Genomic DNA, 15,286 nt, shown 5'->3' on the forward strand with positions numbered 1-15,286 from the left:
GGAGGAATAGTAACAGGAGGACTTTTGTCTGATGATTCTGGGCCCCCATCCGTAACAAGTTACTCCCACAAACGGGAGAGTAAGGGGGGTGTAAAAAAAAAGGGTTATCCAGGTACCGGATTGTCAAGCGGGTTGTTCGTAACGCGACTTCGCGCCATCTCTCCACAACTAAAAGAAGTGATCCACTAAAATAAATAACGCGTTGTTTGAAAACGTGTAACGGTTTCTCAGAAGTTTTAAATTTTTTTATATTTCAAGAAATTTTGTTATAGTAGTTATGGAGCTGAGCGATCATAATTATCACAAAATGAAAATTTCAAAAAGACCTACCAAGGTGCAGCAAAGAAGAATTGAAAGAAGTAAGACTATTTAATTACTAATGTATAATTTAAATTTATTAGTAATTTAAGTTTTTTCTTTCCAGGTATTTCTTTTAATCTAGATGGTGCTCCCCACGTTTTCAACCCACCCCACTCTCCCACTTGTGGGGTACTCAAATCACGGGTCAAATCATAGCTTCCCTCGACAAAAATTCTCCTGCTATTATTCCTCCATGATGAGACCTAGGAATATTCATCCTCCTAGATGAGACCAAGTTGTATTTTTTCGGTCACTCTCCTTTTAAGGGGGTTGGTCTGAGGGGCGGAAATTAACGGCACTGCGTCGGTTTTCGAAACTATGCGGCCAGAAATCTGGGTTCGAATCCCGGTATTGTCAATTATATAAATTATTTTTCGCAGCTCCATCTACTGTGTCGTCGTTTTCCACGTCAAACAAACAACAACAACAACAACAAACATTTAACGACATTCCGTCCATAGCAAACTAAAAACGCAAGCTTTTCGTCGTCCGGTTCCCGGTTTTATCTCAAAATTCAATGTGGCGTATCACCTCGTAGCTTTGGCCATGGCCGCCATTTTAGGCGCGTTTTTTTCTATATGGGAAAAAGCATGGGTGACGTTGCGTTATGTAGCACTGACACTACTCTTGACAGATGAATTTAATCTAAGCCAATCATAAATTTAAAATGGATGATTGCTTTTCCGACTTCTCGGACAGTGTTGCGCCAAAAGCCTTCAGCGCTGCCAGTTTTAGTTTGAAATAACTATTAATTTTGATAGCCTTTTAAGTTTTATTTGATATCTATATGTCGTTTTATAAAACCATTTCAAAACAATTAGCAAGTGTAACATAGTAGTAACTGGAAACCTTTTAAATTAAGCCTGTGCCTGTCAACTTGACCTTCATGATGCAGTACGACGTATCCAAAGCGATATTAACCGCCAGTTTATTTTTTGCTCTATTTAGTGCTGGTAAAACTACCATCTATGCATTTTTAACGGTATTTCTACGACATTTGGGATTTTCACCATTCCAAGCAGGATTATTACGATGTCTACAAACTCTAATTGGAGGAATTGCGGCACCCAGTGTCTTATATTGCTCTGGACTATGTACACAGAAGAAGTTATCGATGGTTATGTGCATATTTTTAACTATGGGAACATATTTTATCCTTCTATTTGTTAGTTTGCCAACAAATTCTTGTCTTTATCATAAACCAGCTACATGCGATGCTTTATTAATTCCTCGAAACTACTCTAGTCAGAGTTTAACTAGTCACCCTCAGTCAAGTTTACCTACAGTTCCATTAGTTTCAGAAACTTTTAATGTAACAACGCCGCTAATTGAGAGTACAACTAGTCCCCTAAAACCCACTCGTGCGATACAACTTACAAATACTCAAATGATTCCAACTGAATCTGATGTGTACAACACAGATTTTGATGTTACCACTGAAACGATCGGCTATTACGAACATTTACCTGATGGTTACATTCCTCCAAAGATTGACAATTACCGTAATATTCCTATGCAACCTGTGAAAGAGCACCGTCGACATCCCATTATTTCGTGGCCATACAATTTTTATCAAGCTCGATATCCAAAAATTGTAAAACGCTACATTAACAACAGTATTTTTAATAATCTTCCATCAATGGCTGTTGATAATGAAAAGTTGTACCTGACTGAAGGTTTATGGCCTGTAAAAACTAATTTTGGATGTTTCCTGATGATAGCCTTTATTTTAGTGCTTGGAGAAATTTTCTGCTCTCCTGTTGAGAAATTAGCTAGTACCTCTTGGTTTTCTTACCTAGATGAAATTGACTATACAGAAAGTCATCAGCGCCACTTGTCTTACATACCAATAACGACGTCTATTGTTGTGTTTTTAGTGGGCCTACTAAATTTCTATTATTGTTACATGACTCAGGGTATCCCATTTGGCAGCTACCACTTTAATTTCTATGTTTTTGGGTGTTTACTTGGCATTACCTTAGTTACTGTTAGTTTTTTCCCGCAGCCATTTCATTCAGTTGTAAATTATCGAACCAAAAATCTTACATTGCCCACAGGGCAGCCAATTTACTACTACGGAGACTTTTCCTCCATAATTAGATACTTTTTTGGCACATCTTCTTCGTGTTTACTAGTTATAACCGCTATTGTAAATGGTATTTTATACGCCTGTGCGCACGATTTTGTGCCGTGGTATATTGAGGATATGGGTGGTAGCCAATTTGCCGTGTCATGTGCCATTGCATTAGCTTATTTTTCAGAGGCTATTGGCAAATTTCTAGTCATGAAAGTGCAAAGGCGTTTGTCCCGAAATGGGCTTGTTATATTGGGAGTTGTAACATATGGCGTTCGTTTTGTATTTTTTACTGCACTTTACACTTCATGGGGAATAGTTTTTACCCAAATTGTACACTGTTTTAGTAGTGTTTTATTTTGGAAAGGCATTGTCATTCATGTAAAACGTAGCTACGATGACAAAAAAGAGCAACAGATTTTGCTTGTTTTAAGTTCGTTTCACTATGTTGTAGGTTATTCAATCGGAACCATCTTAAGTGGTACACTATATAATATGTATAATCCTCTAATTTTATTTTGGTCTATGAGTGTCGTTGCATTTGTTTGGGGTATTATTCTGTTTGCATGTTTCTTCACCTGTGGAGTTAAACCTCGAAGGCGCCAATTGAACTTAGATGATGCTACTAACGGTGAAAATGTAACTTTATTCAGTGTGGATAGTAGCGATGAAATGGAAGCGGGATCGTAATAGTCATTCTTAACTATTTTTACAGTTTATTAAATCATAAATTTATGGGAAAAAATTTATAAATCATATTTTTGTTGAATTAAAATTTATTGTTGTAAAAAAAGTAAATAGTAGTTTGAATTTTACTAATTTTGAAGAGGACGACATTGATTGGTCGATGAGGTAATGGTATGATGGGGATTGGGGACTCTTACGAATAGAAAAACACTGACAGGTGCAAATATTTTGATACGCGTTTCCTTCGACGTGTCCACTGACGAATCGTCGCTCTTTGGCGAAGTGAAAATGGCGGATTCCGTTCAGATCGAGTCACTTTCGCCGGTGGAAGGAAATCAAAATGTCGATAAAAACGTTTCAGATTTAACTTCTAAAGTAAGTTAATAACAAAATACAATTGTTTGGTTGTAATATGAAATTTTTCTGGGTATGTTATAAATTGGCAATAAGGTGCCAACCTTTTTTAACTTAATATAAAACATTTTGTACGGTTAAGACTTGGCCTCTAATTTAAATGTAAAACAAATTCCCTTTAAATGGGCGGGTTTTGCGTCATTTGTCAAAAAGCTCTCAAACGTTATTTGGAATTTGATCCCAATTTTTAAATAGGCGACTAAGAGTCAAATGGAAGATATAACTGAACTTGCCCAAGAAAGCATTAACACGCTGCAGTCATCAAAAATGTATGATAATTCTCACTAAATAATATCTAAACATTATCCTAAAATATAAATTGTTAATTTAAAATAGGCATCCCGGAAGTAATGAAAACAGAGATCAGCACTATGTACCGGGACCCTTACAACCTGGGTAATTTATTTATTTTACATTCTTACATATCTTGAGTAATGTATAAGTAAAATTTTTATAGGGGTATAAATTTAAGCGAAATTCATCAGAGCTTAGAGAGGTTAATTATTGATACAGAGGATGAAATGAGTCAAGGTTCTTTGGAAAGATCCCGTGGGTAAGTAATTAACATTTGTTGTTTATTTGCATATTGATAAGTACTTAGTTAATTTTATCCTCTAGCTCTTCACTTCGACAATTGGACGAAGTATCTAAAGCATCGATCATGTCTCATTCGTTAGCAGCTTATATATCTACGCTGGACTCGAGGCAGCTTCGAAAACTAGCAACGAGGCTTTCATCAGATACTGGCTTGTGGATTTGTAGGCTTATGAGGTAAAATTTTGCCTTTTGAAAGTTTTTTTTAAAGTGTATTAACTAATTTTTTGTTACAGATTTTTTGATTCATCATCTTATCTTCATGAGGAAAGTCGCGAAGGTTTATTGCGTATTTGCCGAATGGTTTTGCATCTTAAATACGCAAATCGATACGCTTCAGAAGGATACGAAGCTTTATACGCACGTCCTCCTGTGATTTACATTAGCCAAGCAGCTAAACCTAACTTGGGCCAGTTCCTCTGCACGCAGCTGGGTTTGCCATTATCTTGTCTCAGCATTGTGCCTTGTAACACAGTTTTTGGAAGCAGCAATAAAATGGTAATTTATTGGATATTAATAAAAATTAAATAAACGAAAGTAAAATATAAATGAAATGTTTCAGGATATTGCCGCTCTGGAACGAACAATTCAGGAAGATCTTGCTGCAGCTCGTACTCCACTTTTACTAGTAGCCAATGCTGGCTCTCCTGTTACTGGCCAAGTTGATACTTTAAATCGCCTGCAAGAAATTTGCAAAACCAACGATATCTGGCTTCATGTTGAAGGTTTTAGTTTAGCAGCTTTGGCCTTGGTTTCAGTGCCAAATTTGGTTTGTACACTTAAGTTATTATCCTGTAATTTTAGCAATGCCAATAATGTAATTTTCTTTTAAATAGCCTGCAAGAATTGGTGATAGTATGACGATTTCTTTGGGAATTTGGCTGGGAATTCCCGCTTTGCCTTTTGTGGTAGATATTATTTTTTATGACTGTGAATTTTAATTTAAGTCTTGTCCATTTTCCTCAGACTTTGTTCAAAGCCGTTGAAAGTACATCGGTACATGCTGCGGGTTTAAGTTCATTAAATCTTCAGGTCCGTTTAAATTGCATTCCATTGTGGACAGTTCTTCAGACGTTGGGACACGATGGTGTTGTGAGCAGAATCCATAATTGTTTTCAATTGGTAATTTTGCTTAAATTTTCTAGTTTATTACGTTTTTTTTTCAGGTTCTAAATTTGTATTTCTATCATTTAAGAGTGAACGGTTACTGATAAAATTGGAACAAACACCCAGAATAGCGATAGTCGGAAACGAACGACTGAAATCAAAGGAAGGCCAAACTTATTCTGTCGAAGATGTGATGAATAAACCATTTAGCACAAATGTAAGCTGACAAAATTTGTGATAATATAAAATGAAATAGAATAATTAATTTATTTTCTTTTTTGTAGCTTCTGTTTGACATTTTAGTTCCAGTAGTGTTGTTTCAATATGTACCTGATGATGGCAATGCCAATAATAACAACACGGCCATTCCGATTACAAATGAAGGAGATAATATCAACGCGAAAGTCACAAAGAGGAATCCGCCTTATTTTGATAACTTAAATTCATGGGTAGTTATTGAATTTTTAACACAGAATTTTAACTGATGTTTGAGTAATTTAAGCGTTTTTATAGTTAGGTCAAATTTTGATGCGTGATATGCCCACTGTAAAACTCGATATCATTGAATTGGAGCAGAATGGCTTTGCCATACGATTTTCCCCGCTTGAGTCTGCACATGGTAAGATGCTTTATCGTTAAAAAATTTTAATCTTGAAACGAGTTTTAGTACTTTGGTTTTTCTGTAAACTTCGACCTTGGTCTTGAAGCTTTGGCATTTAAGTCTTTAAGCCTTGGACTCTAAATTTTCCTTAAGCCTTGGACTCTAAATTTTCCTTAAGCCTTGGACTCTAAATTGTCCTTAAGCCTTGGACTCTAAATTGTCCTTAAGCCTTGGACTCTAAATTGTCCTTAAGCCTTGGACTCTAAATTGTCCTTAAGCCTTGGACTCTAAATTGTCCTTAAGCCTTGGACTCTAAATTGTCCTTAAGCCTTGGACTCTAAATTGTCCTTAAGCCTTGGACTCTAAATTGTCCTTAAGCCTTGGACTATAAATTGTCCTTAAGCCTTGGACTCTAAATTGTTCTTAAGCCTTGGACTCTGAATTGTTCTTTAGCCTTGGACTCTGAATTGTTCTTTAGCCTTGGACTCTGAATTGTCCTTAAGCCTTGGACTCGGGATTGTCCTTAAGCCTTGGACTCGGGATTGTCCTTAAGCCTTGGACTCGGGATTGTCCTTAAGCCTTGGACTCGGGATTGTCCTTAAGCCTGGGACTCGGGATTGTCCTTAAGCCTGGGACTCGGGATTGTCCTTAAGCCTGGGACTCGGGATTGTCCTTAAGCCTGGGACTCGGGATTGTCCTTAAGCCTGGGACTCTGAATTGTTCTTAAGCCTTGGACTCTGAATTGTCCTTAAGCCTTGGACTCTGAATTGTCCTTAAGCCTTGGACTCTGAATTGTCCTTAAGCCTTGGACTCTGAATTGTTCTTAAGCCTTGGACTCTCAATTGTTCTTAAGCCTGGGACTCGGGATTGTCCTTAAGCCTTGGACCTATTTTTCTCCTAAGCTCTTAATTACTCATTAGGCTTATCCCATAAATCTAAGTTCAAGCTATCTTAAAATACTTTTATTTATTTAGCTATGAGCACAACATTAGAAGACATTGATGACTTGCATAACTGGTTACTACAGCAACTTGTAAGTAGTGTTAATATATTTTAGCTGTAAGGTTTAAATTAATTTTTTAACTAAACTCCTCTAATCATGTTAGGCAATACTAAACGCCACAGTGAAACAGAAAGAAGTTTTCCATAGACTAGTCGAATCACATGCCAATTTGCAAGTTGTCGATATAACCACCTGGGCAGGCTTGGGAGCTGTTAGGTATTTGAATAACTTGTTTTTTAAACATCTGCAGAAATTGAAAAGCTATTTTTTCCTTTCCCCAGATACATTCCATCGGTACTTGTTGGACGATTAAATGAGCTTACAGACAGCGATAAAAATGAAATTAATCGGTTAAATTCTGAATTGGTTGATAAACTAAAGTCTACAGATTCTGCATTTTCTTTGGGTGAAGGAGATGATGGTATCCTTGGTGTGCGTTTTGGAATGGTAACAGATGATTTGGATACTGAGGAGCTCATGAGTCTGGTATTGACAAATGGACTTGAAGTTGAGGAATCATCTAAGGTATGAATTAATTACACGTAATTCTCATTAACTGAGACTTTTAATCAATTTTTGTTTATCAGTATATAGAGTCAATGGGTGAAATGGTTCGTATTGGAATTGAAGAAGCGAGTAAAGAACTTGAAAAAGAGAATGTGGAGAAACTCATGCAGGAAGGCATTTTACGACATGTACCTATCGTTGGTAGTTTTGTGAATTGGTGGTCTCCCAAAACTGATTCAACTATCAAAGGACGATCTTTCAATTTAGCCTCGGGTAAATAATTTATAAAATTGAAGTTATCTTTTAATTTTGGGTGGAATTTAATGATAGCTCTAATCTAAACTAATGCTTTTTTTAGGAGTTATTGAAACCACAGAAAATATATACAAATATCATATGCAAATACAAAAAGGGAATAAGAACTCTGATGTGCCCGAAGAAGAGAAGCAACACTTAATTATAAATCCTATAGAATCGGAACAAGAGAAACTAGACTTGCTACAAAATGGTAAAGCTGCTGAACCCTCTGTAGGTAAATAAACTTAGTCTAGGAAAGAACACAATATACAAAGTATAAATAATTTTAGACAGTAGTTTTTGTAATGATTGAATTTATTTAACACGCTCAAAATTAGCTAGTTTTGTTTTATCACATTTTTTCTTTTGTTTACAGAAATATTTAACCCCGCAAATTAATATAAAATAAGTCTAATACTACACGTAAAAAGACTTGGGGAAGGAAACCGCGTTTTTGGTTGAGTTATGTTATCATTTGCCATCTTATATAGTTTTTTGTTTGCATAAAAATGCCATTACAGTTATTTTAAAGCTTCATATTGGATTTATTTTAATGTAAGGGTTAGTGCTTTATTTTCTAGTCTTACTCTAACCTATGTACAAAAAATATCTCGATGCCCCCTCCTATAACAAACTAGTTTATAAATAAAACCGCAGTTGATCATATAATTTTTATGATAACCTTTAAATTATTATTTAGGTAAATTTTCTACCTTGTATTATTTTTATGTAAACTTATAAATTGTTCTGTTTTATAAATAATAAATATAAATATTTCGATATTGAATGAAGGGTTGTATTGTACCCCAAGACACAAAAGTAGTAAAGAGAGTTGTATGTCTCTTGATATAACCTCTAGCGTTTCTCTCCCTGTATAAACCTAGAATTTACGAAGTACAAATCATAGCAACAAGTGTTTACTTTTAACCAGGTAGTTTTTTTTTGACATATTAAAGGGAATATAACCTGCAAAGCAATCTTTATAGAAGACCCCTTCAATATTTCAAATTTCCCTGTTCAGTGGCGCCAAACATTTCTAAAGATAAAGGCAATAGCGGACAGAGCTGCAAACGTTGGTGTTCCACACCAAATACCTGAGGTTATATTCCCTTTAAGGCTTAGCAAAAACATGGTTCTATTTACAGTTTCCATTATTTCAACGAGCACTATATAATCCACGACTTGCAGGTCCTGGCTTTCTGAAATATTACTTCTTGGCAATTTCCTTGAAGCGCCTATTCCTGGGAGAAATGCGTAATTTGGCATTAGAAAATCAAGGATCGTCATGAGTTGTTGAATCTGCCAAAATTAATAGACGTTTAAATAAATCATTCTCCAACGAAATCGCCACAGTGTTGCCCATGTTTCACGAGCGAAAATCCCACAGTCCAGTTCCAAAATTTCCAGCCAAACCCTCTACACGTTTTTAGCCATTCCCCCTCCCAAAACCCAGCGGAAAACATGCCAAATATTTTCAAGTTTTGTATGCCAGCGCGGGAAAAAAATTAAATTACGAGTAAAAGGGCCCGAAATACTGCAACTAGAAGGGGAAAATGAAGTAGTAATTTTCAAACACTTGCATCTAGCGTTAGAGAAATAGAAGTCTGATATTTTCGGTTTATGAATTTCTGGAAATAGTGCTTTTTCAAAAGTTAAGGCCAAAAATCCCACCAAATCAATGATTTTCGCTTAAAAATCCCATTATCCCACACAGCCCAAAAAATCGCCAAAAATCCCACAATGTATGATTTATCCCACACATTGGCAACACTGAATCGCCAAGAAGTAATATTTCCGATAGCCAGGACCTGCAAGTTATGGTTAATAAAGTGCTTGTTGAAATAATGGAAACTTTTCACCAGTCCAGTAAACAGAAAGTATGTCAAAAAATCTACCTAGTTAAAAAGGAACGCTTGTTGCTGCTGTAAAGGTGAAAAATTTCAATTATTTTAACAAGCAATATATAAACCGTGATTTGTGGGTCCTGACTCTCCGAAATATTACTTCTTGACAATTCCTTGAAGGATAATTTATTGATATTGCTTTCACTAGTTGGACACCGAAGTCAGGGCTATTTTCTCTTCACGCCATCTCTATGCGGTTAATCAACTATAATAGTACTATTACTTTGCATTAGATTCTTAGTGTCGACTCAAGTGTACAGTTTCATATTTTTGTGTGCGTGGGTCTTTTTTTAACTTTAAATTTAGCGCGCATGGTGTGAAGGCTCTCCAGGACCAGCAAGAGATGCTTAAAGGGGCTCCAAAGTTCGGTGGCAAAAAAAAAAGAAAATTGAGCATGCTTTTCATCCCCCGCAACCCCTCACTCGGCCTTGGCAGAGTCGGGCAGAGTCAACCGTAAATTTCGCACTTTACTGACTTTACACACATTTTGCCACCGAACTTTGGAGCCCATGGCCATGCCATAGAAATCTCATAGGTAACTAGAATGCTGCCGTGTAACTGGAAAATGGGCCAAACGCCGTGGCAGACGATAGCCAGATCTCAGCCAATCAGAGCTCAAAGAGTGGTTCTGCCAAGAATTTAATGTCACCAGAGAGAATGACGTCACCGATCTCCCGCTATAGTAGCGGATCCAAGGAGGATTATTATCCTCCTTGGCGGAACCACTCTACGGCCTCTCATTGGCTGAAGGTTCAAGGTGAACTGGCGTCAAGCTCGGCCGTAGGCGGCAGCATTCTAGTTACCTATGAGATTTCTATGGGCCATGCATCAAAGAATATTCTTTGCATGCATAAAGGAAGTCACCAAGAAGTAATTTTTCCGAGAGCCAGTGCTTGTGGAAATAATGGAAACTTTTCACCTGTAAACAAACTTCGTGTTTTTTCCAAGCCTTGATATGTTAAAAAAGCTACCTGGTTAAAAGGAACGCCATGGGGAACGCTTTTTTTATGAATTACTATCTGTAATTTAAAAACATTTCAAGAACCTCATTGCACTCACCTGTTGTCTACTCCTGTTGGCTTTATTACTCTACGGTGAGAAAACAAGCTATATCATAAATATCGCCACTAGATGGAGGTGCTGGCTGAGTTTTGATGGAGGATCCTGCATTGAGTTGGGAATATTAATCTAGAGGTCCAATCGAAACGTCGGATTTCAGTATTTCGCGAAACAAGTTTTTAAAAATAAGAATACTGTCGTCTGCTCCCATCGGCGTCCCAAATGACGAGAAAACGTTATCATTCTACCCGTGGCGCCGTCTATCTCTCAATGGTTCGTTCAAATAAGACGCGTTTTCAAGCAAAAATATTTTTTTCTTCAAAATAATGGATGGCGCCACGAGTCATAGGATAACGTTTGCTCGTCATTTTAGAGCAGACGGCACATTCGTATTTTTCAAAAACTTGTTTCGAGGGGAGCAGATTTGATTGGATCTCTAGATTAATATTCCCAACTCAATGGGATCCTGAGAACTTCGAGAATGAAGATAGGTCTATTTTTAGTTGTCAAAAGTATCTAATGCGTGGGTGTTTATTTAGCTTAAATATAGAAAAACAGTTGGTAGTTCTAAAAATATATTGAAAAATGTAAGGTAGCATTGCATAATTTATTGTGTTGCTAATAAATTTTGTTATTAGTTAATTTCAACAAGTTTTTTTCGGTTTTTGCTCCGTAAGATTCTAAGCCTGTGCTTAATTTTGTCCTGACTATTTTCGTTGATGGATTCTCCACCCCCTTACAGCTGAAAAATCAACCGTGTCTATGACGTCGTAAACTGTTCAATTTACTTAGTTACATATTGCACAATTTGAAATGAATCTCGGGCCTTCAAATTCCAATGGCAATGGCTTGCTTTATGCTGGCTTTAATCAGGACCAAGGTAGTGTAAATTAAACGATAACATTTTCATTATAAGTACTCATTAAATAACTTCTAACATAGGTTGCTTTGCTTGTGGTATGGAAACTGGGTTCCGAGTATACAATTGCGACCCTTTAAAAGAAAAAGAAAAACAAGGTTTGAAAATCCAGTAAATTGTCAAACCTTTTATTTCAATATTTTTGGTGATTGGTTTAGATTTCTCTGATGGTGGTATAGGGTATGTGGAAATGCTCTTCCGATGTAATTATCTCGCAGTAGTTGGAGGCGGAAAAAACCCAAGATACCCCCAAAATAAAGGTGAGATTTTATCATTTTTGTAATCTGTGATCTTAAATGTATAAAATACAATAGTTGTAAACATTTCAGTTATGGTATGGGACGATTTAAAGAAAAAACATGTCATTGAGCTAGAATTTTCTAGTGATGTTAAATCTGTGAAATTACGAAGAGACCGCATTGTTGTGGTCCTAGAAACGATAATTAAAGTATATACGTTCACGCAAAACCCACAACAGCTTCATGTTTTTGAAACATGTCCAAATCCATTGGGTAAATTTTACTAATAATAATTATGCATACTCATTAATAATCTGCGAATTTTTATTTAGGTTTATGCGTTCTTTGTCCAAACAGTAATAATTCATTACTAGCTTTCCCTGGGAGGAAAATGGGCCATGTTCAAATTGTTGACTTGGCAAATACAGAAAAAGCTCCTCTTGATATATCTGCTCACGAAGCTTCTCTAAGTTGTATTGCTCTAAATTTGCCCGGTACCAAATTAGCTACAGCTTCTGAAAAAGTATGTGTGATAAAAAATAATTTGTTGGACTTGTTCTAAGTTTTGTATTTTTTGCGTTTTAGGGTACTCTGATTCGAGTTTTCGACACAGTTTCAGGAAGCTTAATTCATGAACTAAGAAGAGGTGCCAATAATGCAAATATTTATTGGTGAGTTATATTTTTGAAAAGGGACATCTTTCTGCTTTTTGCATAAGTATTAAGCCTTAGTCATGGTTGCCACAAGTCAGGGAATTTAAGAATGTGCCTAAAGGTCAGGGAATTTTAAGACTTTTTAAAAATGATAAGTCGGGGAATTTTAAGAATTTGTAAAAATGATAAGTCGGGGAATTTTAAGAATTTGTAAAAAGTCAGGGAATTAAATTTTATCTAGAGGTAATTTTACTCTAGATCTAGGTCAAATTCTCTGATTATCATTTATTTGCTTGAAAGTTTGGCTTTTTTTTCTACATTGCAATAACCTTTTTACTGAAATATAAGTACATTTAAATTTATTAACTTCTGATAATTGTAAAATAAAAGTTTTGGCCTTAAAAAGTCGAGAAAAATCTCTTAAAAAGGTCAGGTAAATTTTGTGGCAACCCTGTTAGTTCTATTATGATTTATAATAAGGAAGCTTTTTACTCCTACTATGTTAAAGATGGCGCTACACAACATTAGGGGACTTAACCTCTTATTTAATAACAAAGCGAGGCATGCTCAGTTGCATATCCAATTAACATATGATGCTGAGCAGGGTGGGAAATAAGGATTTTTTTGAAAGTTGAAAGTTGACAGGTGACCAGTGACCCCCCTTGGCCTAGAATAAATAAATTGGACCAAGACCAGTGCACATCGTCTGCTACATTAGAATAGCGTGCTTTAACTTTTAACCGTTTTTAATAGCTTGGAATTTAATTCAAATTGGAATGTACCAACATGCCGCAGCCGCCGTTACACAGACCTTCAAATCCAAAGACTAATAATATAACATTTGGACCTACCAATTTCAAAATATTCACCTCGAATTAATTAAGTGGACCACTAACCCCCCTCCGATTTAATTAATAAACTGGTCCTGGCAATTTTTAAACTGGTCATTTGCCCACTGCCACCGCCTTATTTCCCAGGCTGATGCTGAGCATGCATCAGGCATTGTAATTAAAAAGATTGAGCAAGCCTCCTATCGTTGTGTAGCGCCATCTTCAGCATAGTCAGAGAAACATTCTTGGTAATTATATCACAAATTTACTGTAAAATAATATTTTGTTCATGTAAATTTATATTATTTCTTTCATAAAGAAACTATAATGGCAATTTGGAATTTTTTGCAGCATAAACTTCAACCACGATTCTTCTCTACTTTGTGTTTCGAGTGATCATGGTACCGTACATATATTTGCAGTTGAAGACACAAAGAAAAATAAACAATCGAGGTATTTCCTGCCCAGTATTTTTAATATTTACCTTGAATTTATCTTTGTCTCGGTTTCTGACAGTCTAGCATCAGCGACTCCATTCCTTCCGAAATATTTTAGTTCTAAGTGGAGTTTCTCCCGCTTTCAAGTGCCAGGTGGATCCCATTGCATTTGTGCTTTTGGGGTTGATCCTTGTTCCGTTATAGGTAATTCTTTAAAGTTGTGGTCTTCAAACTTTCTTAGTACATCAGTACTTCTCTATGATAAAAAATTTCTTTCTTGTTATTGATATTCCAAAACTGCTAGTCTCTAAATTTCTGATTTAAAAAATAGTTATACCAATTTTTTCCTAATATTTTAAAATATATTTTAATATAAACAAGGCAGATGGAGCTGTTTACCTTTACCTTTGGCTTTGCTAATTTAGCTGGTGCAGGTCCGCGATTATGTCTTATGTAATAATCGGTTAGGTATTGGCATCAGTAACAGGGATAGGCAAGACTGGCTATAGCTTACATTTGTTTTCACTTAGGGGCCCACTAAAATCAAGTCGATTTATACATAAAACTTTGCCAAATTTAATTTAAGTCAATATACAGGAGGTCCCACAATTAAGGAACAATTGAGATCAGTAATGTTTTCCCAATCCTCAAATATTGGTTAAATAATGGGTATTGGTAGCGGTAAATACTCAATCTGTATCGGAATCTGTTAAATTACAATAACATCCAACACTATTTCTTATCCTCTTTGAAACCAATCCATAAAAAATTTACACATTTAAAAATAGAACATGCTGTAACTCATACTTTGAAAACCACTGTTTTTGAATAATAGTATCTTATTATTATTACTAATGTTTGATATTTATCTTTCGTAGCGGTGTGTGCTGATGGAAGTTACTATAAATTTTTGTTTAATAGTAAAGGGGAATGCAGTCGCGATGTGTACGCGCAGTTTTTGGAGCTAGCAGATGAGAAATCGTAAGCTCAAATGAGACAGGTTGACTGTCTTTTTATTCCAAGTTGGTCAATTTTTCAAAAGGAAATGAAGTGGAATAATGTAATATAAACAGTATATACTATGTAAGAAAATTTTATATTGCTGTGAAAATGTTCTTGGCTGGTTTCCACAGGATCTATTTGAGTTTTTCGCGATGAGAGTAATTATCTTTTTACAATAAGCGCGCCTTTTCATTGTTACTATGATATGTAAAAATTGTTAAAAGAGACGAAGTAAAGCGTATTAACTATAAAACTTAATTTTTTTAACATCGTAAGTAACATAACTAGTGTTTGACACTTATCGTCTCATAAAAACTTGTTAGAGGTTAATGGTAATAGTAGGTGTAGGGAGCTCTTGGTTCGCGTGACATGAAGGGCTTGCCATCACCCTCATCATTAGATGCCTTGGGTATTAGCCTAGCTGATTATTAAAGTAAACCAATACGTTTACGGTTTATTCTTAGACTCTATTACTCGCTTCCGTAAGCCTATGTCCTAAAGAACGCAAACTGTTACGGATCGCATGGCTTTGAGCTATACTGGATCCGTAAGCCCAAATTTTCGAAGAGTTTTGGGACGGGAGAAAATTTTTGCACTCA

General features: G+C 35.9%; 3 protein-coding genes across 7 annotated transcripts; all 3 read left to right on the forward strand.

The window, feature by feature from the left end:
* Positions 1-277: 277 nt before the first annotated feature.
* On the forward strand, positions 278-3,124 carry LOC149962310 (major facilitator superfamily domain-containing protein 6-like). Its single transcript, XM_090164447.1, has 3 exons — positions 278-359; positions 425-489; positions 1,223-3,124. The coding sequence occupies exons 1-3, from the start codon at positions 278-280 to the stop codon at positions 3,122-3,124; spliced, it is 2,049 nt and encodes a 682-aa protein (XP_090020573.1).
* A 216-nt stretch (positions 3,125-3,340) lies between these two features.
* LOC149962311 (putative pyridoxal-dependent decarboxylase domain-containing protein 2) lies at positions 3,341-8,387 on the forward strand. Its single transcript, XM_090179725.1, has 18 exons — positions 3,341-3,496; positions 3,731-3,804; positions 3,872-3,931; positions 3,993-4,088; positions 4,154-4,306; positions 4,366-4,627; positions 4,692-4,898; positions 4,966-5,037; positions 5,096-5,251; positions 5,325-5,453; positions 5,521-5,685; positions 5,750-5,855; positions 6,812-6,870; positions 6,944-7,056; positions 7,122-7,365; positions 7,428-7,620; positions 7,706-7,879; positions 8,021-8,387. Exons 1-18 carry the CDS (start codon positions 3,410-3,412, stop codon positions 8,041-8,043), a joined length of 2,373 nt encoding a protein of 790 aa, XP_090035851.1. The 5' UTR covers positions 3,341-3,409; the 3' UTR covers positions 8,044-8,387.
* A 2,694-nt stretch (positions 8,388-11,081) lies between these two features.
* LOC149962312 (WD repeat domain phosphoinositide-interacting protein 3) lies at positions 11,082-14,940 on the forward strand. Of its 5 annotated transcripts, none has more exons than XM_090179760.1 (10): positions 11,082-11,098; positions 11,350-11,487; positions 11,550-11,624; positions 11,685-11,786; positions 11,856-12,038; positions 12,098-12,288; positions 12,351-12,436; positions 13,600-13,701; positions 13,765-13,889; positions 14,564-14,940. In XM_090179760.1, the coding sequence occupies exons 2-10, from the start codon at positions 11,421-11,423 to the stop codon at positions 14,668-14,670; spliced, it is 1,038 nt and encodes a 345-aa protein (XP_090035886.1). In that variant the 5' UTR covers positions 11,082-11,098; positions 11,350-11,420; the 3' UTR covers positions 14,671-14,940. The 5 variants fall into 5 exon arrangements, with proteins under 5 accessions (XP_090035886.1, XP_090035896.1, XP_090035862.1 ...); XM_090179770.1 differs by lacking the exon at positions 11,082-11,098 and adding an exon at positions 11,110-11,279 and having other exon boundaries at positions 11,706-11,786; XM_090179736.1 differs by lacking the exon at positions 11,082-11,098 and adding an exon at positions 11,112-11,279.
* The last annotated feature ends 346 nt before the right edge of the window (positions 14,941-15,286 follow it).

The sequence above is a fragment of the Leiobunum rupestre genome, chromosome 1 (assembly GCF_980474605.1).
Source record: "Leiobunum rupestre chromosome 1, qqLeiRupe1.1.hap1, whole genome shotgun sequence".
In the NCBI taxonomy this organism is placed as follows: Eukaryota; Metazoa; Arthropoda; class Arachnida; order Opiliones; family Sclerosomatidae; genus Leiobunum; species Leiobunum rupestre.